The sequence below is a fragment of the Pseudorca crassidens genome, chromosome 5 (assembly GCF_039906515.1).
Source record: "Pseudorca crassidens isolate mPseCra1 chromosome 5, mPseCra1.hap1, whole genome shotgun sequence".
In the NCBI taxonomy this organism is placed as follows: domain Eukaryota; kingdom Metazoa; phylum Chordata; class Mammalia; order Artiodactyla; family Delphinidae; genus Pseudorca; species Pseudorca crassidens.
In genome coordinates, this window is record NC_090300.1 from 36,403,571 (window position 1) to 36,431,295 (window position 27,725).

General features: G+C 49.6%; 1 protein-coding gene and 1 long non-coding RNA gene across 3 annotated transcripts in view; one reads left to right on the forward strand and one right to left on the reverse strand.

Moving 5' to 3' along the window:
• The window catches only part of LOC137224407 (uncharacterized), a 224,035-nt gene that overhangs the window by 17,419 nt on the left and 178,891 nt on the right, over positions 1 to 27,725 (reverse strand). The gene's annotated exons all lie outside the window — the stretch shown is intronic.
• KY (kyphoscoliosis peptidase) overlaps positions 1 to 27,725 on the forward strand; it is a 49,537-nt gene that overhangs the window by 9,645 nt on the left and 12,167 nt on the right. For both annotated transcript variants that reach the window (XM_067737746.1, XM_067737745.1), the window contains 5 exons: positions 8,606 to 8,680; positions 10,446 to 10,508; positions 13,701 to 13,783; positions 17,860 to 17,968; positions 21,491 to 21,608. In XM_067737746.1, the coding sequence (XP_067593847.1) occupies positions 8,606 to 8,680; positions 10,446 to 10,508; positions 13,701 to 13,783; positions 17,860 to 17,968; positions 21,491 to 21,608 (448 nt within the window). The remainder of the gene's footprint in view (positions 1 to 8,605; positions 8,681 to 10,445; positions 10,509 to 13,700; positions 13,784 to 17,859; positions 17,969 to 21,490; positions 21,609 to 27,725) is intronic.

Consider the following 27,725-nt stretch of genomic DNA (forward strand, 5'->3'; position numbering starts at 1 on the left):
TTTTCCTTGACTCTGCCGGCTTCTAGAGGCTGCTGGCACTCGCCAACTTGTAGCTGCGTCACTCCAATCTCCACTTCCACTATCACGTTGCCTTCTCTCCATAAAGTAGATACATTCCCCTCTGTTTTATAAGAATCCTGGTGATGACATTGGGCCCACCCGGAAAATCCAGGATTGCCTTCCTATCCCGAGATCCTTAAGCGAATCGCATCTGCAGAGTCCCCTTTGCCATATAAGGTAACTTTCACAGGTTCCAGAATTAGGACATGGATAGCTTTAAGGGCCATCATGCAGCTACTACAGGGAATGATTTAAAATAGAGTGATTGAGAAAGGCCTCCCTGGGAAGGTGACATCTGAGTAAGGGAGGCGGTGGAGCAGCGGGTCATGCGGCCTCCGGGTAAGAGCTCCCAGCAGAGGGACACCGGGTGTGGTAACTTCATGCGACAGGTGACGGAAAGATCACTGGAATCTTGGATCTTCGTGCGGAAGAGGGCTTCGGAGGATTCATCTGCAATGGGTGTGTGCGTTGAATGAGAGGGGAACGATCACAGGAGCCCCAGTGACCTCAGGCCCCGAAAGTTATTCGTGACGAATCAGATTTGGGTTGAGGCCTCATCCTTCCAGGTCACCCACCCTCATCCCCACGCAGACACTCTGTGCCTTCTTGGATCACGCATGCACTAGGCTCCAACTGCCGTGCCTCCAGACTTGTGACATCCCTGTCGAGCTCCATTCTGCAGAAAGAATCATGAATGGCCCTGGGTTTTCAAGAGCCCAGTGGAAGCCAGGGTCAGTCAGGGCTGCAGGAGATGCCCTTCATCACCCCCTGACGGGTGCCCCTGAGGTCTTGGCCCTGAGCTCTGCACACTCTCTGTCATCCCACGACTACAGCCACTGCAGTACCCGGTGCGGGATCTACAGAGATGCACCGTCCCGGGTCATCATTCAGCTCACTGTTCCTGGGATGTCAGAGCTTACGCTTCCGGCACTAAAGCTGACTGCCATACTCTGGGTAGAAACCTCTGTTGAACACCCAGCCAGGGGCTGTTTAAGGGTCATTTTTTTAATAATTACAAATGCTTTAGCTGAGGGTTTCTGACTCTCAGCTACTGCAGGAAAAAATTCCAAGGCAGAGGATCCAGGTTGTAAAGGCGGCAGGCAGCCAGTTACGGGGAGCATTAAGGACCACCTTAAGTCAATGATGGCAAACATCTGATGTGAATCCTGCAGCCTCCACACACTGATATACACCCACGTGTGTGTGTGTGCACTCACACACACACATTCACATACACACGCACATACCTGACAATCTTTGCTAATTGATAAGCGCTCCAGGCAGCTACTTCCAATCAGTCAGAGTTAATGAACAACACGAAATCTGTTTGCCATCTCTGCATTAGGAATTCTGAGCAAATTAGGCCTTTAGACAAAGCCTGATTCAAAGCCGCAGAGACCTGGAGATAAGCTCTCGCGTGGGAGGACTCTCCTGACAGGGTAGAAGGCAGGCCCAGGGCAGCAGGCCAGTGGACGGGCTTGGGCTTGCCTGCTGCATCTCCACGTCTGCGAGGGTGGGGAGACGGAAGCAGAGCCCGTAGCATCTGGGAAAATGGCCTGGGAACCACTTCTCAGATGTAGCAGAAAATAATCGCTAATACACTTTTACTAAGACAGCCAAAGTTTCAGCTTCTGAAAATGCTGTTTGGGTGACAACTGGTAGAAGTGGGGAGGGGTGCCATGAGAGAGCCAGCCAGGTGGCCCGAAATCCCAGGAAGGGGCTGCTTTGGGTTTAGATGTGACTAAGATTAGTGTCATGGTATCTGACTGCACTTAGGGTTTAGATCTCACTTTAAATGGTGCTCCAATAATGCTCCACTCTTTATCATTGGCCAAATTATTTTTTTTCCATAAATTAAGAGTCTTATTTGACACAGGAATGTTGTAGTCAGCAAACTCTTAGCACTTCACACCTTTAGGAAGCACGGGTACTGTGACCCTGCTCACCCGGGGACAGCATGCCCAGACCCAGGCCTGTGTAGAGCAGAGAAGCCTCCCAGAAGGGCTCTTACACAGCTGTGAATGAGAGCAGGAATCACACTCCCACACCCATCAGGGAGGCGGGGAGGGGAGCGATAATCAGCAGCGCCACTTTGGGACAGAGCCAGGAGTGGACCTCAGGAGGATGCTGGGCGTCAGAGGGGAGAGAGAAGAGGCAGTGCAGGAAGCAGGAAGGGATGAGAAACAGTGATGGGTGGAGCTTCCGGCCAGGGCGAGTTCCCCGCGTGAGACCACCTCAGAAGGGCTTAAAGAGTATTTTGTTTTTCGGCTTGCTCATTCTCTGACAGAGTGACGTGGCTGGATTGGAGTGGTTGGAAGTACCCAGACGTTAGGAGAAGTTTGGGGAAGAGGTTTGTTGTTGAGCCCTAAACCAACAGGTGGGTCAGTTTTGCAGCTTCCCTCCACTTCTGGAGATCGTTGCAGCTCAGCATTTCCCAGATTTTGTTTGATAAAATAGTACTGGGTCCAGTAGACTTCTGCAGGACTTCTCAGAGCATTGTGTGTTGCAAACTACAAAAGGGGAGAAAGTGGGCATTTTTCTCACAAGGAATCTGGCAGCCAAGTACAGCTTGGCACCCACTTTGAAAACTGACTCCAAGTGTCTCTGAGGGAGAAAGTGCAAAGGCAGAGGTGAGCAGGCTGTGCCTCGTGCCTCGTGGGAAGACACACAGGCAGAGTTGGCTGCCCATGGCGATGGTACCCGATCCTGTGACCAGACCTGAATGATGCTTTGAACTCTGAAATGCTTAACGTCTTGTCAAATCGCAGGCTGATTTTCTTTGACAGTGAATGTGCTAGAAACTACACTCAAAATGAATATTAACCCCTTTAAAGTAATCCCTCGGGAGGCCACATTGTATCTTTTAAAATTGTTTGAGAATTACCCTCTTTGGCAGGCAGAGCAAGTTCATGAGCTACACAGGAAAGTCAGTATTGTTATTCTGTGAAAACACATTTAACAGGCAAAGGGTTAGTAAAAAGAGCTCTTACAAAATCAACAGGGAAAAAATAACGCATCAATAGGCAAATGGGTGATTCATTAAATAAGATTTAAAATGGCAAATAAGTATGAAAAATACTACACTGAAAATTAAAGAAATACACAAAAACAATGAGATGTCATTGTCCATTGATAAAAATGTAAAGGATTAATAACAATCAAATGTCAGTGAGTGTATTGGTACTCTATTTTTACATTACAAACCACCCCAAGACTCAGTGGCTTAAAACAATGACCAGCTTACAAGTGTACAGGCTGGCTGGATATTCTCGTCTGAGCCACACCTGGCTGATCGCAGGTCCTGGCTGGGCTCGTTCATGCATGTGGTCAGTTGGAGGGTTGGCTGGAGAGCAGCTGGTCTAGGGTGGCCTCACCTGAGATGGCTCTGCTCTGCTCCACGTGGTCTGTCATCCTCCAGGAGGCTAGCCTGGGTGCAGTCACCTGGCAGTTGTGGCTGGAATCCCAAGAATGGAAGTGGCAGCGGCAAAGGCTCTAGGCCTAGGCTCGGAGCTTGCACAGCATCACTTCTACCACCTGCTAACTGGCCAGATCACATCATTAGGCTGGGCCAAATGTGATGGAAGGAATAAAAGCCCTCTTCTTAGGAAGAAGTACAAAGTATTGTGGCCAATTTCGCCATCAAACACAGCAAGGATGAGCAAAATAGGCATTCTCTTGCACTGTTGAGAGGATCGTAAACTTAAAATCATTCATGTGAAAAGTTTGCCAGTATCTAACAAAAGCCTTAAAAATCTCCATACCTTTTGATCCATGTTTAAGAATGTATTTGAAGGAATTGATGTGAAGAGTGTGTAAAGCAGTGTGTATCAGAACGTTCATCACATCACTGTTTAAATAGCAAAACATACGGGAAATGTTAACTATCCAACGAAAAGGGATTGCTTATAATGATTATAAGCCATTTGTAGAACAGAGTATTATGCAGCCATTTAAAATGATGACTTGTGAAGATGACTTTATATTCACTGACATGTAAAGACTTAAGTGAGGAAAGCAGGATGCAAAAAGCATGTTTATTATAATCCTGCTTTTCAGGGTCACCTTCTATTTTTACATCTTTCTGTATCATACAAGTTTTTGTTTTGTTTTCATTCTGCTTTGACTTTGGGGTTTGGTTGGTATTTTAAAATTTTTATCTTCAGTTAAATTAGCATACAGTAAAATTGGATTTTCTGGTGTGGAGTTCTATGAGTTTTAACACATGCACAGATTCACGTCACCACCACCACAATCAGAATACAGGGAAGTTCTGTCACCCCAAAAAGTCTCTTGTGCAGACTCTTTGTAGTCACATCCTCCCATCATTCATTCCTAAGAGAATTGTTGAGAAGTACAGCTTGATATAGATGTACCACAAAGTGTTTATCCATTCACCCATCGAAGGACATTTAGGTTGTTTCCAGTTTGGGGTGATTATGAATAGAACTTCTATAAACATTTGTGTATATGTCTTTGTGTGAACATGAGTTTTCATTTCTCTGGGATAAAAGCCCAAAAGTGTAATTGTTGAGTCATATGTTAAGTACATGTTTTGTTTTATAAGGAACTGCCAAACTGCAGTATCATTTTACAATCCCACCTGCATATACTTGTCAGCATATAGTATTGCCACTATTTTTTTTAGTATTGGTCTTCTAATAGGCGTGATATCTCATTCTGCTTTCAATTTGCATTTTCCTAATGGCTAATCATGTTGAACAACAACAAGATGTTGAACATCTTATTTGGTGATATATCTATTCTTTTACCCATTTTCTAATCGGATTGTCCTTGCACTTTTGTAAAAAATCAATTTGCCATATTTGCGTGGGTCTATTTCTTAACGCTGTTATGTTCCATTGAGCTATATATCTATCCCTTTGCCAATATCACACTGTTGTGATTACTCTAGCTTTTTTTTTTTTTTTTTTTTTTTTTTTGCGGTACGCGGGCCTCTCACTGTTGTGGTCTCTCCCATTGCGGAGCACAGGCTCCGGACGTGCAGGCTCAGCGACCATGGCTCACGGGCCCAGCCGCTCCGCGGCATGTGGGATCTTCCCAGACCAGGGCACAAACCCGTGTCCCCTGCATGAGCAGGCGGACTCTCAACCACTGCGCCACCAGGGAAGCCCTACTCTAGCTTTATAGTACATCTTTTATTCTTTTTAAGTGATTTTAATTAATTTATTTATTTTTGGCTGCATTGGGTCTTCATTGCTGCGCACCGGCTTTCGCTAGTTGCGGCGAGCAGGGGCTACTCTTCGTTGTGGCGCGCAGGCTTCTCATTGCAGTGGCTTCTCTTGTTGCAGAGCACGGGCTCTAGGTGCGCGGGCTTCAGTAGTTGTGGCACATGGGCTCAGTAGTTGTGGCTCGCAGGCTCCAGAGAACAGGCTCAGCAGTTGTGGCGCACGGGCTTAGTTGCTCCATGGCGTGTGGGATCTTCCCAGACCACGGATCAAACGCATGTCCCCTGCATCGGCAGGCGGATTCTCATCCACTTTGCCACCAGAGGAGTCCTATAGTACATTTTAAAATCAGCTGGAGTCCTGTTAATTGTTTTTCAAAATTAGTTTGGTTATTCTAGTTGCTGTACCTTTCCATCTAAATTTTAGAATCATCTTGCCTATATGTACCATCTATAAAATTCCTGCAAGGAGTTTGATTGAAATTGCATTAGCTCTATAGATAAATTTAGGGAGAATTGCCAACTTGACAATATTGAGACTTCCAGTTCAGAACATGATATGTTTCCCCACTTATTTAAGTCTTCTTTAATTTGTGTGATCATATTCTTTAGCTTTCAGCCTAGAGTTCCTGCACTTTTTTTAGATTTATACTTAAGTATTTCATTTTTAGAGATATGAGAAATAGTAATTTTAAATTCAATTTCTAATCACTTATTGCCAATACAAATATAATTGATTTTGGGGTGCTGACCTTGTATCCTGTGACCATGCTAAACTTACTTTTTAGTTCTAGAAAATTCTTTTGTAGATTATTTGGGATTTTTCTTTGTAGACAGACATGTCATCTGTGAATAGAAGACTTTTATTTCTTCCTTTCTGATCTATATGACTTTTATTTCTTTCTCTTGTCCTATTTCACTGAGTAGGACTTTCAGTACAATGTTTATTAGGAACAGTAAGAGTGACCATCCATGCCTTATTCCCAAACCTAGGGGGAGAGCATTCCAGTTTTCACTACTAAATATGCTCTTAGCTCTGAGTTTTTGGTAGATGCCCTTTTTTCAGATTAAGAAGTTCCCTTCTATTCCTAGCTTCTTGGGAGGTTTTGTTGAATGGATGTTAAATTTTGTCAAATGCTTTTTCTGCATCAGTTTGTATGATCATGTGGGTTTTCTTCTTTAGCCTGCTAATATGGTGAATTACATTCATTGATTTTCAAATATTGAATTAGCCTTGCATTCCCAAAGTAAACCACACTTGGTTGTGGTATGTTATTCTTTTACTATGTTGCTGGATTTTATTTTTCTAATATTTTGTTGAGGATTTTTATGTTTATGTCCATAAGGGATATTGGTCTGTAATATTCTTTTCTTATACTGTCTTTGTCTGGTTTTGGTATCATAAAAGGATATAAATTATTCGATACTCTTCTGTTTTCTGAAGGATCTTGTGAAAAATTGTCATTGGTGTTATTTCTTTTTAAATTTTGTTAGAACTTGCCAGTGAAACCATCTGGGTCTGGTTTTTGTTTGTTTGTTTTTGGAAAATTTTGAACTACAAATTTAGTTTTAAAAATACATATAGGAAAATTCAGGTTATCTACTCATTGGGTGAGTTTTGGTAGTTTGTAACTTTCAAGGAATTGGTTCACTTCATTTTAGTTGCAGAATTTCTCTTCATAGAGTTATGTGTACTATTGCCTTATTATTATTTTAATATATACGGGGTCTGTAGTGATATCACTCATTTCATTTCTGATATTGGTGTCTTGATTCCTGATTTGTGTCTTACCACTTTTTTATTTGGTCACTCTGGTTAGAGTTTTATCTATTTTGTTGATTATTCTATAATTATTTCTTCAAATATTTTTTTTTTCTGCACCACACTATTTCTCCTCTCTTTCTGGGATCTCAGTGACATGAACATTAGATCTTCAGGCATTGTCACACAAGTTCATGAGGCTCTGTTCACTGTTTCTCTCTGTTTTTCCTTAATAATTCCTATTGATCTATGTTCAAGTTCACTGACTCTTTCCTTTGTCATCTCTATTTTGCTATTGAGCATAACCAGATAATTTTTTAAACAACTATAGTTTTCAGTTCTAAAATTTTTATTTCTTTCTTCTTTATGTCTTCTACATTTTTCTGATACTTTGTATCTTTCCATTTATTTTAAACTATTTGCCCTCACTTTTCAGAGCATGGTTATCATGGCTCTTTCAAAGTCTTTGTCTGATAATTCCAAAATCTGTATCATCATGGGGTTAGCATCTGTTGATTTTCTTTTCCTTTTTAAGTTGATATTTTCTAGGGTTTCTCTATACTGAGTAATTTGGGATTGTAGCCTTTGCAATGCTATACAGATCTGCCCTGCACATGCACCACCCAGCAGCCAGTCTGGGCATTGGTCTACCCCCTAGTTTAGTTCTCAAAGACTGTGATATGATGCTTAGGATGAGATCAAAGCATGCACAACATGAATGAGGTCCATCCATGAAGAGGTGACCACAGGAGTTCATCCATAACTTTATGGAATTGCTTTCTTGAGCTCCCTCCTCTTTATGACCCACTTCCCAGTCCTCTGGCCCCAAAACTGGGGTTTTAGTTTCTCCACTCTTCTGGGTAGTTCTCACAATTCTGCCTGCATCTGGAACCAATCAGCAGAGAACAAAGAGAGGAAAAAAAAATCAATGAGTATTTTCTCCCACACTCTTGGGACTCATAGCTTCACTGGTACCTCCCCTCAAAGTCTTAGGTGCCTGCCGGGCCACCAAACACACTGCTGCACTGATACCAGCAGAACTTCCCTGGAGGCTGAGTCAGGAGATAATGGAAAAAAGGGGTAAAAAAACAACAGGGGATTTCCCACACTCTGGCTCTTAGAGTTTCCCTTTCTCACTCCACAGGCCAAAAGAAAGGGCTTCTCTTAGAGCACTTTTTCTCTGCATCTATTGTGCACTGCTGGGTTTGGGGCTGCCTTTGAGTCCAGTCTAGGTAATACAGTTGGGGTTGGGGAATGGTCAACTCTGCCAATCTGATGATGCTTTAAATTCTAATCTTCTTTCCCAATTTGCCTATCATTTACTTTGCGGAGTCCTCAAAGAGTTAGCCCATGCATTCTTTCCAATGTCTACAGTTGCATTCGGTGGGAGAGACAAGGTAGAATTTGTTTACTCCATCTTGCCCAGATCTGGAAACTGTCTGCTTATTTCGTGTTTTTTGGTTATGCAAAAATTATTTGCATATTCAAAAGAAAGCTCTAAAACCAATTGTGTTTTATTGATCAAACATCTGTCATGAGACATTGCACCCTTTCCTGGCAGCGTCTGGCTGAGAATATCACCCCCTATTCCTCTGCAGGGACACAGCTGACTGTGGAGGTCCACCCTCAGGATGCCATGCCCCAGCTGCTCAAGAAGTTCTCCTTGGCTAAATGTACGTACGTACAGGGCTACTCATGTGTGAAGGGCTGGCAGGGAGGATTGAGGGTAGCTGGAAGGGCCAGAGCCCAGCCTGGACACCTTCTTGGGGAAGGAGAGGAGTGACCTGGGCCTACACACTGGGAAGAGGCAGAGACACGACAGCTTCATCCTGAGCACTCTCTTCTCCACACTCAACAACCCCTGTTCTTAAGTCTCTGCCATTAGGTGTGGGTAACACAAGGCATTTAGCTAAAGATGAATTTCATCACACGAGTGCTATTGTTTTTAGACACCATTTATTGACTGCCTAAAAAGTGGCATGCGCAGAGCTAAGCACTGTACACTCAATGAGTTTTTAACTCTTTGATATGCACCAGTATTATCCCCACCTTGTAGATCAGCAAAGGCACAGAGAGGTGAAATAGCTGCCAGTCACCCAGTTAGGAAGCGGATCAGAACCCAGGTCCTAATGAAGCCTGTACCCTTCACCACCGCACCCGGCTGCCTTCTGTGCTGTGCGCACAGGCCCAGACCCACGCCCACGATGTCTCCTCTGCTCCCTTCTTGGTCCTCTCCCTGCATCTGTCCATCCTGTGGGTAAACAGGGGCCTGGGGAAATGCCGGCCAAGGAACGGAGGTTGCAGGACAGCCAAGGCTGAGGTTCATGAAGTGAACCTTCATGTCTGCTCGTGGCGGGGGCCGAGGCAGCTCCTCTAAGGCTGCCTGGTCCTGCAGCCCTCAGCAGCCAGGGCCTCGGGAGGGCAGGCAGGTGTAGAGAGGTCAGGCCCTGGGAGTTGACTGGCTGGGTTCAGATCCCAGCTGTGTGACCTCAGGCAAGTGGCTCAACCTCTCTTTTGGACTCAATTTCCTCATGTATAAAAGGAGGAAAATAATTCAACATCCCTCATAGGATTGTCATGAGCTAAAATGAGATCGTCAATAATGCACAAGCCAGGTGTAGTAAGTACACAAAAAATCTGGCTACTCTTTTGAACCCCCATCACTCTACCAAAGAATGTAGGTGGAAACAAAATGTGGCCGTAAGAAAGACAGGGTCCACTGTTTCTCAGAGTGGCCTATGTACATTTGCAACCTTCTGTACATTTGAAGGCCTACAGTGGCCTTCAAGGGCAGAGAAAAACTTGCCTTGGCTTCCCCACCTCTGGCTCCTTCTGGTTCCAACAGGGACCCACATCTTCCTGACCTGGCTTCAGATCAGCAGGAAATTCTCTCCTGTTGCCTGTGGAGTCTAATAACAATTGCTGACCATTCTGCCTTAACAGTCCTGGATTTATAGGATTTGGTTGTCCTTGAACCTTCCCGAGGAATAATTCCCCTCTCCCCCCTTTCATGAGCTGCCCATGGTCAGTTCTTGTCCTGGGGTCATCTGGTAGTGAATTCACTGGTGCTCTCAGGATCCCCATCTGTGGTCCGAGATGGCAGGAGCGTCCAGAGGAGGGAGGAACACGGAGCTCCAGGCAGGCCCACTGAATAATCGCAAGGCTTGATGCCCAAGCAAATTCTCCCTCTGCTCACAGACTGCACTTCTCTTTCTTGTCATCCCGTCCCTGGCTGTCAGTCCTCCCTACTCCTCAGCAGGAAGCCCGGGGCAATCCCAGCAGCAATTCCATGGTGGGTGGGGATGGGACCAAGAAGGCTGTGAGCGGGAGAGTGAAGAGGAGACATCAGAAACAAGGACACCCACACAGAGAATCGTCTGTGCTTGCATTTCTATTTCTTCTGAAATGTCTCTACTTCTGACCTTTGGGATATTGTAGGTTTACAAGGCGATAAAAATGGAAACACAAGAGCCCGGCAGCCTGGAGGGAAAGACGCCCACGGTAAGTTGTGGTACCTTCTTTGGAGCCATTCTCTGAGACGGTAAGTTGGTTTAGCCTCATGAGCCAATCTGTGCTCAATTGGAAATGGCTCCCTGGAGCACTGTGCTGGGAGTCTGGGGCCACCTCTGGGCTCAGGGGACAGGAGTATCATGCTTGATTGGCAGCGTCTGCCATGGACACAGGTAGAGAAGTAAAAAGCTCACACACTAGATGTGATCCCAGAGTTAAAGCATAAACCCCACCAATAACAAGGCAGCCCATTATGGGAAACATTAAAAACAGAATTCAGAATTGTATTAACTTTAAATGGAATGCCAAGCATCCGTAAGGAGGGAGGCAGGAGAATAAGCAGAGTGGGGCAGAGGAAGAAATCCCGAATGGGTAATAGACGGCCTGGGTTCAAATCCTGCTTTTGGCGCTCACTCACCTTCCCTGGGCCTCAGTTTCCCCCTCGGCTCAGACCAGATGGCATCTAAGGTTTAGTACAGTTTGGTACTTCTTCCCATTGTTTTGCTTTAAAATTAGAATAACTTAGTTAATGCCACTGGTGTTTAAAATGTATTTATGCAAAATCATATTCAAATATTATATAATCTGCTCAGAAAGTAAATTTAATGAGGCATAAATCATTGTGGATATTCTTAATGTTCAGATATTGTAGAATGGAACCAAGAAAGGGTAAAACTTTCTTAATAATAGGGTTTTTCAGTCCCATTTTAGAAACAGCATCCTTCTTTGAAATGGGGGTGGGGAGACCTCATTTGCAGAGCTGACGCTTGTTAAATGTGTAAGTCCACTTCATATCCACTTAGGTCACTGTGACGGCCCTTGTCAGGGGATGGCAGGAACCAGAGTCCGTGGGGGGAAGAGGGCACCAAGAAGGGGGGAAGCTTGGCAGGGCCTCCTGCTGTGTCCCCCCTCCCTTCTGAGGGTCTGGCTGGACAAGGGCCGCATGGTAGACCACCCAAGATAGGCCCTGAAGTGATCTGAGTGATGGGAGGCGAGAAATCCCAGCTCTGGCACCAGACAGTCACTGAGCCGCTATGGCGCTGGGCTTCTAGGGAGCTCCAGGGTAAGACTGTACAGGACAGAAGGCTGGGGGCAGGGGACGTCCAGGGAGTCTTGGTGCTTATTAGAGGAGCAGAAAATGAAGAAAGAAAATGCTAGGTTGCTGGGCGAGGCCACAGCCTCACCATAGAGTTTGCACAGCCTGCCTGCCCACCACGCACCCTGTCCCCTCTTAGGAGAGGAACAGCCTCGGATCCTGGATGTGTCAGAGGTCACAGGGACCAGCACCTCTCCCTGCCCCACACCCTCCTCCCCCCCCGCACCCCCCCCCCACGAGGACTCCTGCAGGGCGTCAGCAGGGACTGAGGGAGCAGGGAGAGGGGGCCAAATCCAGTCTGAGGCTGAGAAGGACGAAGGCCTGGGTCCTAACAGGAAGGGACCCACAGCAGTGCAGAAGTGCAGAAGGACCCATGTGGCCTGCTCCTGACGGCTGAACTTGACTGGAGGCTGGGAGCTCCTCTGTGGCCAGACGTTGACCAGCTCCCTGACCAGCTGGCACTGCCTGACATGCAATGCTGGCCCAGGGAGGGTCGTGGAGCAGCTCCAGCCAGCGCTGGTGGCGTCCCCACCCTCTCACCACACCTCTCAAGTCTATAGCACCAAGGAAACCACTGTACGCATCTCGGTGGGAATGGCGACACTCTCCAACATCCTGTCCCCCGCAGTTCCACAGTCTGACTTACAGCCCTGGTTCTGGCTATGCAGCCTCTACACTTGCTGCTCTGGTCTTCCTGTAGCTCACGCAGTTACTTGAAGACATTTAATAAATTACTTTTCTTTTTAAACTGAAAAAAAAAAGGACTCTCACAGTCCACGAGGGTTGTGTGGGTACATGCAGGCGCAGCCCCGCACCGGGCACAGCGGCTTCGCACCCCTGCTCTGCGCTTGCCTGCAGAGGACCCTCACCCTGCACCCTCCCAGGGAGAAGAGTGCTGCTGACCTTACCACGTGATCCACCGTCTCTTTCACTCTCCCAGGTGCCCCATAGATTGCGCCGGAGGCTGGGCTGCTGGCTTTAGCACTGCCCAGTGAGGGGGAGGTCACCGGGCTAGATCCCAGGCCTTGTGCAGCCCCACCAGGCACTTTCCCATGTTACTCTGCTCTTCCCAGGCTTGCTGGCATGTCCTGGGGTCCCACCAGCACCCCTGACTCACCCAGCACCCAGAGGTTCCTGACATAGCAGGCTGAGAGTTGATTCACTGGAGTCAGGGGATCAGTGCCCCTTTGGCCCCATCCGCCTCTCACCCCCGCCCTGTCCTCCTATCCAGCTTGCCTGATTTTGGTCAGCCTGGCTCAGAGGGCCTTGAATAAGAAAGACCCAGCCAGAGCCCAGGCTCTTCTCTGGGCTGGGACAGGGGTTTGCTGCCCATCCATCCATGGATTGGTCTGACCACTGGTCAGTCAACCCTGCAGCAGCTGCCTGGGGCTGTCCTGTGTCCTGGCTTCCTCTGAGAAAGGCTGTGCGTAGAAGAGTGATTCTGAGGCCCAGCTTCCCTCAGGGCCCCCCCACACTGTACTTTGGGCACCTGTTGCCAGAACTCTTAACTTTCTTGGGGTGCAAGCGGTCAGTCTCCAGATGACCATGGGCAAGGGAAGAAGCCTGTCTGGGTGCCAAACGCACCTCACCCTACAGAGATCCAGGTGGCCCAGGACCATCTTGCCCTCTCCCACACCCGGGTGCCCTTCAGACCACCCTGGGCACCGTGGCCAGGACATCAGTGGCAAGCAGCGCTGCCTGGGTGCTTCCCACGGAGCATTCATTCCTGGCAAAGCTAGCAGGGAATCTGCAGGAAACTGTGGGGTGGGGAGGAGGGATTCTGTCATCAGTCCGTCTGGGGCTGCTGAATTCACTGAGGTGCAATCCATCACTTCTTTCACTGCTGGCTTCTGGGGTCTGCTTACTATCCCTGTGGGTCTCCCAGAGGACTAGAGGAGTTGCCATGGTTCCCAAACCAGTTGGACCGAGGAGCCCTTCTAAGAGATCTAGCTCTTGAGAGCAGTGTTTCAGTCCGGGAATCATGTTGAAGGTCAGGCCGTCACAGCTCCTCAAAAAGACAGGGAGCCCTGGGCCAGGCAGTCCCGTTGGCCGGTCTCAGACCCTGACCAACCTCCTTGTGTTTCCAGCCTACCCCTGGGATCGCTCCAGCCTGAAATCCATGCCCCTGGACCTGCGGCAGTTTGAGAAACTGGACACCTATGCCTCACAGGTAGGAGAGCTGGGCCCTCTGCCTGCGATGGTCACCCCCACAAGGCGGCTTGGAGTTTCCCAAACCAGAGCGGCAAAGGCTCTCCCCAGACCCCTCCTGAGTGTATCCTGAGTCCCTTGGGTGGATAGTACGGAGCGCCTTTCCACAGTATGTGGGAGGGGGACAGAAGGGCCCCGGACAGAGGCCATTTCACCCTCCCACCCCACCCACGGTCCTGATGCTTTCACCCCAGGCTACACACCCCGCGCCGCCCTGTTGGCAGGCGCCTCCGGCCAGCCCTGTCCTGTCCTCCCCTGCCCACTGGGGCACTGCTGCTGCTGAGCCCTGCCAGCCCCAGCCCATGAAGGAAGGGACGTGAGGATGGGGGGAGGACCACAGATGCAGATGGCCAGCACCCACATGACCACGGCAGTCCTCACCCCTGAACACGTGGGCGGCTGAGCTCTCACACCTCTGGGCCTGGGCACATCTGGGGCAGGTGTGGGGAGGGGCAGCTACAAGAGCTGATGCCCGAGGGACCCACTGGGGTCCTGGGAGCCAGGCAGGAGCCATACCACAGAGAGTCTGATTGGAGCAGCTAAGGAGCTGGACCCGTCGCTAAGGTCAGGGTGAGCAATCCTAGGCCGATAAGCCGGGAGATCGTCTACAGTCCTAGAAAAAACACCCTGGGGTTGGCACATAGTGGATACTCAGGAAGCTTGTTTGCTGAACTGATGAGTGACGATAGGAGCTCGGATCAGAGAGTCTGATTCAAGGCAGGGGCATCAGTAGGGGGTGTCCAGCTGTCCTGGCAGGAGGAGGCATCCCTGGATGAAGCAGGGACACTGAGAACGGAGAGGAGCTGGAAGCAGAGGGGAAGGACCCCTCCCCAGTGTGTGTGCAGTGAGGTAAAGGTGGGGCAGGGCTTGCCCAGTCACCGCGCTGAGCGGTGGAGGGCAGGCAGGGTAGCTTCTCGGCGCGCGGAGTGAGGGAGCTGGAGCACGTGTCGGGGGTGATGGTTTGTGTGGGGTGCAGTGGGCTCTAGCGTCTGTGGAGGTGACCCCTGGGCAGCTGGATAGCCGAGCCCGGAGCTGTATCTAGCCTGGAGAGGTCTGGCTGGAAACCCTGCTTTGGGAGCCGTCAGATTCAGCTAAGAGCTAAAGCCATAGGGAGGGTGCCATCTTGGGGAAGGCAGGGCCAGGAGCCACCTGAGGCCGGGCGAGACCAGGAAGGGTCAGTGTTCTAGAAGGTGCGGTCATGGTTCACTCTGGCCAGGCGAGGCTAGACAGGCTCCCTTCCACTGCTCAGCACTGAGGCCCTTCGTACTTCCAGGGGGGCAGCTCAGAGGAGGTTGAAGGCCTCGGCCAGGCTCCGGCAGGCTGAAGGGCAAATGGGGGTTGAAGGGGGAGGGAGTGGAGGGAAGACCCCACAGGAGCCTGGCAAGGAAGGGAGACTAGATGTGGGCAGTCCTGAGAGGGAGACTGGGGGGCGTTTTGAAGAGACACGGCAGACAGGAGAGGCTGGGGCCGCCAGGCCCGGGAGGAGGAGGTGAGGATGCAGCGGAGCGAGGGCAGCGCCTGAGGAAGGAAGGGCAGCTTTGCCAAGGCAGGCGGCTTGGCCCCGAGGCCAGCAGAGAGCCCAGCGGAGGAGGAGGGCTCGTTGGTAAGGAAGTCTTGCCTGGGCCTTGTTGAGTCTGAGGCCTGGTCATCTGCGAGAGTGAGGGAAGGGAAGGGGGGCGTCCAGAGTCTGTGCAAGGTGGGATATGTTGTCATGGCTGCCAAAAGGGATGGACAGGCTGCTGGACAGCCTCAGAGAGCAGTGAGTGGGGACCAAAGGGCCAGAAACCATAGAACCGAAGCTGGGGATTAAGTCAGGAGTCAGCCGGGCTGTAATGCAGGCCTGCGACGTGTGCTTCTAGGCCCTGGGAGAGGGACAAAGACAGGACTGTGGTGTTGGAGCAGCTGGGCAAGGGGACACGCAGAGGGGCCTGGCGGTCTTCCTGTGCTCAGAGGGTGGGTTCTGGAGCTCCCGTGTGAGCGGCGGAACCTCCTAGGTCAGGAGGACCTAGGGTGGGAGCTGACGGAGGCGCGGGCAACCATTGCAGAGGTAAGCGCACAGGTGCCCCTACTTCTCTAGAAAGAGTGAGCATGGCCAGGGCTGCCTTTCCAGCAACCCCAGCCCTGTTTTCTCCTGAGGATCCATGCAGAAAACCTAACTTGCTCTTTTTTTATATATTATGGTAAAACATATGCCATATAATTTGCCATTGGAATCGTTTTTAAGTGTACAATTCAGTGACATCAATTACATTCCCAGTGTTGTACAACCGTCACCACTGTCTACTTCCAAAATCACCCCAAGCAGAAACTTTGTACCCGTTAAGCAATAACTCCCCATTCTCCCTCCTCCCAGCCCCTGGTAACCTCTAATTTATTTACTGTCTCTATGAATTTGTCTAGTCTAGGTATTTCATATAAGTAAGAATCATACACTGTGTCTTTTGTGTCTGACTTGTTTCACTTAGCACTGTGTTTTCAAGGTTCATCCATGTTGTAACATGTCTGAGAACTTCATTACTTTTAATGGATGAGTAATATTTCATTGCATGGATATACCACATTTTGTTTATCCATTCATCTGTGATGGGCACTTGCATTGTTTCTACCTTTTGGCTATTGTGAATATTGCCCCATGAACATAGGTGAACAGGTATCTGAGTATCTGTCTGCAATTCTTTTTGTATATATACCTAGGAGTGGAATTGCTGGGTCATATGGTAATTCCATGTTGAAATTTTTGAGGAACTGACAAATTGTTTCCCACAGCAGCTGCACCGTTTTACATTCCCACCAGCAATGTACAAGGGTTCTAATTTCTTCAAATTTTTGCCAATTTTTTTATGATTGCCTTTTTTTTTTACTATAGTCATCCTAGTGGGTATGGAGTAGTATTTCATTGTGGTTTTGATTTGCATTTCCCTAGTGACTAATGACATTGAGCATCTTTTCATGTGTCTATTGGCCATTTATATATTTTTGGAGAAATGTATATTCAAGCCCATTTTAAAATTAGGTTCTCATTTTGTTGTTGAATTATACGGGTTCTTTATATATTCTGGATATTAAACCCTTATCAGGTATATGATTTGCAAATATTTTCTTCCATTCTATAAATTATCTTTTCACTTTCTTAATATTGTCCTTTGATGCACAGAAGATTTTTATTGTTATGAAGCCAAATTAATCTATTTTTTCTTTTATATCCTGAGCTTTTGGTATCATATCAAAGAATCCATTGCCAAATCCAAGGTCACCGCGATTTACCCCTGTGTTTTCTTCTAAGAGTTTTACGGTTTCAGTTCTTATATTTAGGTCATTGATTATTTTTTAGTTAATTTTTATATATGGTATGATGTAGGGGTCCAACTTCCTTCTTTTGCATATGGATATCCAGTTGTCAGGTACCATCTATTAAAGAGACTATTCTTTCCCCATTGAATGGACCTGGCACCCTGGTCAAAAGTCAATTAGCCATAGACGTATGAGTTTATTTCTAGACTCAGTTCTGTTTCATTAGTCTATATAACCCTTATGTCGATATCACACTGTTGTGATTACTGTAACTTTAAGTAAGTTTGAAATCCAGAAATCTGTGTCCTCCAACTTTGTTCATCTTTTTTCAAAATGGTTTTGGCTATTCCAGGCCCCTTAGAATTCCATATGAATTTGAGGACTGGTTTTTTCGTTTTTGCAAAAAAGGCTGTTGGACTTTTATAGGGATTGTGCTAAATCTGTCGATTGCTTTGGGTAGTGTTGACCATGACTAGGGGCTGCTACAGCGCCCGGATGGCCACTTAACTGGCCCCAGGAGCTGCTGCAGAGAGATGTGATGGCTCTAGAGCCAGTGGTTCAGCTGGTCAGCACTTCCCACTGCGTCCAGACCGCATCAAGGTTGCCCTAAGCCCAGCCTTTGAGCCTCTGGGCCTCTCCTCCTTCTCTGCCCAGAGGAAGGGCAGTGCTGGCTGCAGGTGGCAAGGCACCGGGCTCCTCACAGCCCTTGTCTGGGCCCTGACGTAGCACACTCCTTCCACTTCCCAGGTGACAGTCAAGAGCGGCCTGGACGCGCTGGTGAGCGACCTGATCCAGGAGGCCCACAGTGACCTGGAGAGGGTCCGCGCCATCTGGATCTGGATCTGCCACCACATAGGTAGGCCTGCCGGTAGGGCCACTGGCTCTGGGACCCTGTTCCCAGAGGAACATCTCTGGGCTTGACTCCATCACCCATGTGTGTGGAGGAAGAGGGAAGGTGGAGGAGAGGGGCTCTCAGATGGCTGGGTTCAATAACCAAGGTTAACTCACTGTGTGCTAGCAGTCTCCATGAAGGGTGCATGGGCAAGGATCCCACGTGGCCCTCTGCCCATAGCCAGAGCTGAGGCCCCTCACCCAGCGGCAGCCTTCCCTCAGTCCTGCCTTCCTGGGTGACCTGCTCCACAGAGATGAGAACCCAGGGCAGAAGGTCATCTCCAAGAAGGAAGAGGCTGGGGATGAGCCATAGCTATTTGAAAAGTTGCTGTAACACCAGAGGTTTCTCAAAACACCCGGGAGTGGTGGGTGAGTGGGCACCCCTCTCCCGGCTGCCTGCTCCCACAGTGGGGGCCTCAGCTTCTGCTCTCAGCCCAGCCTCCAGGTTCTCAGAGCCACCCCAGGGGACCTGGGCCTGCGCAGCTGCCCACAGCTCTGCATGGGACACCCTTGAGAGTCTGACCAGCTCAAGCCAATCCCACAGGCGGTTGCTAAGGGGAAGCTGGATGCTGCACCCTGCAGTCCATGGAGGAGCTGGCTGGTGGGATGGACTTCTAGTGACTTCCCTGTGACATAGAGACCAGCAGGGCTTCCCTGACCTGCTGCCACTGGGCTTTCTCTTTGTCCTCCCAGAGCAGCAGTTAGGGATGCAGCTTAGAGGATGAACTCACCTGACACAGGTAGGGCATCTGCCATAGGACCTGAGGAGCCACTCCTCCAACTCCAGCCCTGGCACTCAGCCTGGGCTTTAAGGGGGCAGGATGGGAAACAGGACATCCGTCAGGACTTTGCTGCACCGCCCACACACACCCACACCCACACACACACATGCACACACACACACACATCCACACACACGCACACACACAAACCCCACACATGCACATCCCAAACACACGCACACACACGCACACCCACACACACGCACACCCACGCGCACACACCACACACACAAAACACCCCACCCCACATGCACACATGCACGCACACACACACACATACATCCCCCCACACACCCCACCCCCACACACATGCACGCACACAAACCCCACACATGCATACTCCAAACACGCGTGCACACACACACCACACACACCCCTGCACACCCACACATGCACACACACAGACAAACCACCCCACCCCACACACACACATGCACACGCACACACACCCACACACACATACAACCCCACACACACCACACACACACATCCCCACACACACCACACACAAACACACACCACACACATGCACCACACACACCACACACACTCACACACAGCCCACCCCACCCCCAACATGCACGCACACAAACACACACACACACACACCCAAAACACCCACACCACCCCACAACCACACACACACACGTGCACACATACACCCCACACACATGCACACACACACAAACACACACAAACCACCCCACCCCACACGCACACATGCACGCACACACACACACACCCCACACACACAGCCCACCCCACTCCACAGATGCACACGCACAACACACACACACCAAAAACACACACACACCCACAACTACACACACACCCCACACACACACAAACCACCCCACCCCACATGCACACATGCACGCACACACACACACACCCCACACACACACAGCCCACCTCACCCCACAGATGCACACGCACAAACACACACACACCAAAAACACACACAACCACACACACACAAGCATACACACACAAACCACCCCACCCCACACGCACACACACACACCAAAAGCATGCACACCCACCCACAACCACACACACACACACACCACACACATATGCACACACACAAACCACCCCACCCCACACGCACACACCCAAAACACGCACACCCACCCACAACACCCCCACACACACCCCACACACACAAGCACACACCCCCCACCCCACCCCCTACACACACACACACACACACCCTACGCACACATGCAAACCCACACACAGCCCACCCCACCCCACAGATGCACACACACACACCAAAAACATGCACACCCACCCACAACCACCCCACACACACACACACCCCACATGCACACACCAAATACACGCATCCACACACATACACACACGCACACACCCCACCCCACCCCACACACACCCACACACAGCCCACCCCACCCCACAGACGCACGTGTACAAACACACACACACACCAAAAACACGCACATCCACCCACAAACACCAAACACACACGCGCACACACACACACAAACCACCCCACTCCACACGCACACACCAAAAACACGCACACCCACCCACAACCCCCCCACACACACACACACCCCACCCCACCCCGCACACACATGCACACACACACACCACACATGCACTCGCACAAACACACACACATCAAAAACACGCACACCCACACACACACATACACAGACCCACACACACACACACACACACACACACACATCCCCACACACACCACACACACAACCCAACCCACCCCCACACACGCGCACACACACACACCGCAATCACACACACACACACACAGGCATACACACACCCCACACATGCACACACGGACACACACCCGCACACACCCCACCCACGCCACACACACATGTGCACACACACGCACACACATGTACACACACGTGCACACACACGCACAACCCACCCCAGCACACACACACACGCACAACCCACCCCAGCACACACACACACGCACACACACACCACACACACACGCGCACACACAGCCCACACACACACCACACCACCAGCCCCACACACACATGCACACAGACACGTGCGCATGCACACACACACGCACACACATACACATACCACCACCACACACACACACACCACCCCCCAGCCCCCCCCAACACACACACACCTCCTTTGTGCCCTCAAAGGCCACAGGCTCAGGTCCTCCCCCATGCCTTAAGCTCTACTGTTACTGAAGTGACAGTCTGTCTTCTCTGTTTGGGACAAGTTTTAATAGTAGCTCAGTTCGCCCCCTGCAGGTCAGTGTGAGGCTTTGGCCTTGGGGGCTGCCGCAGGGATGGGTGAGCTGCCTCACTGGCCCCGCCTGCAGAGCTATGTTGTGGTGGGGACACGCAGGCAAACCCCAGCCCAGTGCTGTCTTTGTCCCTCCCCTCCCAGCCACTCCTACGAGGCCTAAGGAGCCAGTGGCCCCTCAGCCAATGCCTTGCTCTTCCTGCCCTCACCCACACAGAGGGGACATTTGCCAGATAGCACCTGGACTGGGGCCCTGTTCCCTTCAGTCCATAGCGGTTTCTCCCCGGCCTGAGGGAGGCCAGCCCAAGTGATGCTGGAAGTACAGTGGAGGGCAGGGGCAGCGCCACAGATTGTGGACCCCTCTCTCCTCTGCACCAGCCGGGTCGTCTCCAGGGACCTGGTTCCTCACGGCCTCCTCCTCTGCCCTCCAGAGTATGATATCGAGGCCGCCCAGGAGAAGGACCGCCAGGCCTTCAAACCCACCACCATCCTGCAGACCCAGAAGACCAACTGTGATGGCTACGCTGGGCTCTTTGAGAGAATGTGCAGGTACAGAGGTATCCCGGGCTGACCACCCTGACCCACCCCCTGCCAAGTGCCCTGCGCCTTCACCCACGTGCCAGGCCTGAAACCCGAGTTTGCAAACTCTGCTCTGAATCCAAGTGAGTCCTGAAAAGGTCAATTTCTCCCTTTTTAACACCAGCGTAATTGACTTTGTACCATCTGTCGGGCTTCGGGATACATTAACATAATGGCAGATGAATGCACAGAGATAATTTGGTTATAAAAGGCCCTTTTTCCACCTTCTCCCATCTCTGTGCAGCTGAAGGTTAGAAGAATGGCAGATCTGGGAACGCAAGGACAGTGACTGCGGGCGCCAAGAGGACTGTGAAAGGCTGTCCTCAGGGCTGGCACAGGGGCCCTCTTGGGGCAAACAAAAGCTCCACCCTCGAAAAGATTTGTCAGTTGGAAAAGCTGAATAACTAGGAAGCAGCTTGTCTCTTGGAGCCTTTGGGCTCCGTTTCCATTGCTCCGGGAGCGAGCACCTGGCCAGGTTGCCCAGGTGGGTGAGAGCAGGCGAGTGGCTGCTCTCATTTGTGTTTGGAGACCTCACTGCGGGTTCTAGGTGACCTGGAGACAGACTCAAGGCTGGGGGAGCCCCGCCGACCTGCACAGCTTCCTGTGCCTGCTCTCTGAGGTCTGCCGTGTTCCCTGGGAAGCAGTCAGCCAGCCCTGGGGACCACTGAAAAGCCCATCCCCAGGGGTGTAGACAGACTGTGCCCACTGCCCCTGCAGCCCTCTGGGAGCCGGGGTTCTCAGGCACCCAGACATCAGCCAGCCAGGACTGCAGGGGGCAATTCATCAAACCAAGAGTAGCAACAGACACTTAAGAGTCCACGGGCGGGCGGGCATGGTGTGTAGGTGCTGTACAGCGGCCACAGGATGTCCTGCTCCTGGGGGACACGCATCCCAGTCCCTGCCTGACCCCCAGTGGTCCAGCCTCCCGCACCCAGCAAGCGCAGACATGCTTCTCCACCCCTCCTGCTCACCGTTTGCTCTTAGAGGGGCCCACGGTGGGTCAGGGTGCAGAGGTGCAACCCATCTCCCAACCCCCACATTCCCACCCCACCCTAGACCCAGGCACCCCACATGCCTTTGGGCCTCTCCAGAAACCGGGGTCCTCACCGGCCCCCTGCCCAGGCTCCGAGGCCCTGGGTTCCTGAACCAGACTAAAGGCTTACGCTGCCCCATGATGTCCTCCCAACTGCAGCCTCATCTCCCTCCTGGCCTTGCCGCCTCCGCCGCTCCCCCCACTTCCAGCTCCTCAGGCCCTTTCTGCTCTCCTCTCCCTAATGCTCTTTGGGCCCCGCTGCAGGATGGCCCCCCTCCCCCTCCCGGGGTGCCGTCAGCACACCTGTACACCAGCTCAGGTCTTGCTTAGGCTTTTCTTTAACTCACTTCTGTAAATTAAAATAAAACTTAACTATAGATTTATAAAGTGCATAGAAGCAAAAAGAAGAAAATTAAGTTACCCGAATCCTACCACTTAGAGATGACACTTGACATTTTGTCATATTCCTTTCTGGACTTTGTTCTATCATGTAGGCTTTGCCTGTGCTCATTTCTTCTTATAGGTCTTATAGGTCTTCTGTGTCTTCATATGTCTCCCCGGACCCTTTCTGCTTTCCCTGTGAATATACATCTCAGAATCCTACACATAGTAGGTCCTCAATGACAGGAAATGACAGGATATTCCTAGCAGACTTGTATGAAATGGACCTTCTTCTCTTTTTAAATAATGGAATAGCCCTCCCTCTGTGTTCAGCTCTATTTGTGCCTAGCACCTTTCAGCATTTTCATCTCAATTTGCAAATTTGAAAACACTCAGGGTTTTAAGTCATAGAACATATCCTTCTTTATCCAGTAGAAGCCTTCTTAGCATGGTATGGAAGGAGTATCAGATTTATAGCAGAAAGACTTCCAGGCCTCAGTTAGTTTACCAGTCCTTGATTTCCAGTCCTTAATGTACCACTTATTAGTTTTGTTCCTTTTGGAAGGCACTAAGCCTCTGGGAGCCTCAGTTTTCTTATCTGTACACTGCGGACTTTATTGCCTACTGGCAGGACTGCAGGACTAAATGAGAACATGCAGTTTGCAGTTTGCTAACCTGACTTGGGGCTTGTTGTTTTTTTTAATCCTCCCTGTCTTCCCACAGTACTGGAGTATCTTTGCTCTGTAGAACTTTCCTACAGACCCACATAGACTCACATAGGCTCAGAAAATTGACATTGGCCTTGAGTGGAACTGTCAGCTCTTTTGGCCTGGTCCAGATGCTTAACAACGTCTGTATTCTGGCCTGAAGCTGATCATTAAAACACATCCCAACGTTTTGCATCATTTAAAGCTAGGTTCCAACCTGGCAGTTACCATGTGAAATACTCTCTGCATTGCCTGGGACATTTAACAATAGCTCACAGTTCGCTGAATTCCTTTAACTTTGGCTTTAAAGTTCGGTAACCTTGTCCATGCATCCTTCCTAAGTCCCCTTACCTTTAAAATAACTGCTGAAGGTTTGGTAAATTCATTACCGGACTCCTTAATAACTGAAGACGTGTAATCCACACTTGCTGGTTTACCCCTGCTTAGTTGTCAAGGTGGCCTCTTAGCAAGAGTTGTATCCACACGGCTGTCATTACTTCTGCCAGTCCATTTCACCTCCCTGCAGTGGCCTCATTAAAGACTGATATAATAAAGTAATTTGGTGGGGAATTCAGATATTTTTGCAATGTCATTCATTTCTTCATCGTCTTTCCCAAGTAACCAATATACCTTTTTTGTTAGCACTGTTGCTTGTAACTGCTGGACCAGTTTCTTTCTGACCTTCTCTCGTCCAGCATTGATGTCTCTCCTTTTGCCTCAGTTCCCCGACAGCCTTCGTGAATTTTGCTTCATTTCCTTGCAAGGGTCAAGCTTAATTCCCCAGAATTCTGCCGCTAAGTCAGCCTCCAGTGCAATGTCTCCCCATTATCACCGCGCTGGCACCACCAGCTAGCAGATTTTCCGGGGACTTCTGATAAGGCCGGGAGCTTATTGCCAGTTTGAGACTTTGGTGGTGAGGAGGCTCGTTGTCACCAATCAGATGTCAGTGCGTTTTCCATGCATCCTTCAGCTGTCACAGTGGCGTGCTGCTGCGTGCCCCAGACCATCCCAGAACATCACATGGTTCCAAAGGCCCAGAAGCCTGGATACATTAAATAATCTTAAATGATCCTCACCATATACGGCCTCTGAAAGGGGCATCTAAACTCTCCCATCCTTATAGACACACCAAAGGAGAGTGCTCACGAAGATGAAGTACATCACTATAGCAAACCAGCCTTTAATTTCACTCTGTATACCACCCAGAAGTTTATAGATTAAAACAAATCTCGGTGTACAAAAAGGCTGGTGCAATTACAGAGCCTACTGAACTGTGCATCAGGAAAAACGAGTCCTGGCGCTGCTTTGGCCCCTGGACTACTGAGTGTCCCCAGGCAAGTCAGCCTCCCTGTCTGAACTGCCAACTCCTCACTTGTCAGAGAGGAGCCACTGAAGTCAACCTCAAAAGGCTCTAAACAGGGCTTTGGAGTGAAAATTATTACCATGATTACAGTTACTGACCTTGCTGTAAGGGTGGTGGTATAAGAAAAGGGTAAGGGGACCGACCATATAGCAGAAATATGAAGACACTGTCAAATTTACAAGAAATCAACTACATAAATTGTGAAACATAAATCATGGTTATTCATGTGTATAGAAATCACAATTTTTTTGCCAGTTTAGAATTTACCTTTTTTTGGATTTATATAATATACCTTTTTTAGTTTTTATTGAAAAACATTGATTTGAAATGTTGGGTTAGTTTCAGGTGTACAGCAAAGTGATTCAGTTATACATACATATATATATCCTTTTACATTCTCTTCCATTATTGGTTATTTCAAGATATTGAGTATAGTTCCCTGTGCTATACAGTAGGACCTTGTTGGTTATCTGTTTTATATATAGTAGAGTGTATATTTGAATCCCAAACTCCCAATTTATCCCTCCCCCACCTTCCCTTTGGTAACCATAAATTTGTTTTCTACGACCTTCTTGAGGACCATTTCAGAAACAGCAAGGCCCTAAAAATTCTAATTCACACATTTGCCCAGTTAAACTGGCCCTTGGGCTTAACATTAACGAAACCATGTTTCCTAATTTTACTATTAGAAATCACAATGTTTTCATCAAGATGGGAAAAAAGAGCATGGCTCACTGCCTCTCCTATAGCCTTCCCACCCTCCCTGTTTTTTTCTGTGTGGCTCAGACATCCTGGGAGAAGTGGTCCGAGGTGAGGAGGCCCACTATGGTCAGGGGCTGATATGTGCAGGGTACACCGCCCACCCCAGGCCGCTTAGCCACCCTGCTGCCGAGGCCCGGATCGTCTCTGTTTAAAATGAGTCACAGTCTGGATCCATCGCCTCCTCAGTAAAACCACTGGTGTTGGGATTTTCAAAACTGTCAAAAGTAAAAACCAAGATTCTGCACCCCGAGGTTATTAGATACGTCTCCCTGGCTGATATCTGGGGCTCTAGGATGGCTGGTTGGGGTTCTTTGAGAGGCGGAAACGTTTCTCGTCCTCCGCTTATTCAGTGCTCTCCCCGAGCTTTCCAGCACATTCCTGCTCCTTTGGGTTCCCTGAAAGGGCCGTGCTTATCACTAGCATTTTCGTGACGGTTCACATATCTGCCCCCTTCCGACTATGAGCACATCTAGGGTGGCCAGTGACCTTTATGTTTAGAATATTACAACTTATTATGTTATGCTATTTATTACATTTTGAAATGATATATGTGATATTATCCCCTGGTGCCTGCGCCTGGTACAGTGCTTTGCAGTGTATACCGTTGGTGATCTTTTGATGACCTGAGATGGTGGTGGGTCATCTGTCTAGCAACCAGCAGCTAGAATTACTAGGTCCACACCCTCGCATGAGAGTTATGGATTATTAACAATAATGCTTTACATTATGACTTCTTTGTCCAATTCATCTAGCACATGGCTGCCAGGTAATAAAACGTCCTCATGTCATAGTCAAGCATGGCAGAAGCTTACAGCTGAGGGGGTTTTTTCATCTTTACTCTGCCCTAGGCATTCCCCACGGCCCTCCCAGCTTCTCCTCAGCCTGTCAGAAGAGAATCAACCCCTAGAGATCATTTAATGCCAACCTTCTGTGTTGCCCACAGTGAGCCTGGCAAAGTCACACTGGGGTGAGCCCCGCCCTCCCGGCTCAGCCAAGTCACCGCCGCCTCCAGCCCGCCCCCGCCCCCAGCCCTCTGGGAGGACAGCTGGCCACTCGCTTCTCCCCCCTCAGGCCCTTTCCAGGCTTGGGGCGGGGTGTTCACTCTTATTCCCCTAGTTGGTGCTCAACTCTGACCTCCACTTCACACCCGTGGTGGGAGGATACCTCTGCCCGGGGACACGGCTTCTCCCAGGAGGACACTCCGGCAGAGCTCGAGTCAGCCATCTGCCCACATCAGCCCCAGCCCCATCTTTCTCACAGCATCTGGAGGCCGCAAGGGCGCTCAGCACCTCTCCTTCCCCCCTTGACTTCGCTCAGAGCTGAGCAGCCACCCTCCCAAGGCCCGCAGCTCCCCTCCCTTCCTGCAAAGCAGCCCCTTGTGTAAACACTGGTGTCCCAGTACTCCACACTCCTCCACGTCATCCTAGAAATTCATATGCACCGACGTTCTGGGCAAGAAAGGAAAATAACTCACTAAAAGTGTCGTTTTCAAGTAGTATTTATGGATTCTTTTCCAATTCGAAAAGTAACGCATAATCGTTATTGAAAATTTTAAAATTAAAGAGAAGCTTAAAGAAGAAAATTAAAATCACCCATAATCCCATCACTAAGAGACCAGATGACTTTTGGACTGTCTCTCTCACTCTGCCCTCCCCCATCTCTTGTTTTCCATGCGTGCGCGCACGCACGCGTGCACACACACACACACACACCCCTTGTGCTGATGGCAGGGGTTTATAGGCTCTTGTCAGTTAACAGCGTGTCAGGAACATCTCCTACCTCGTTAAATGTTTTTCACAACATTCCTTCTCCTTATCCACTCTCTGAGTATAGGGAGCCCT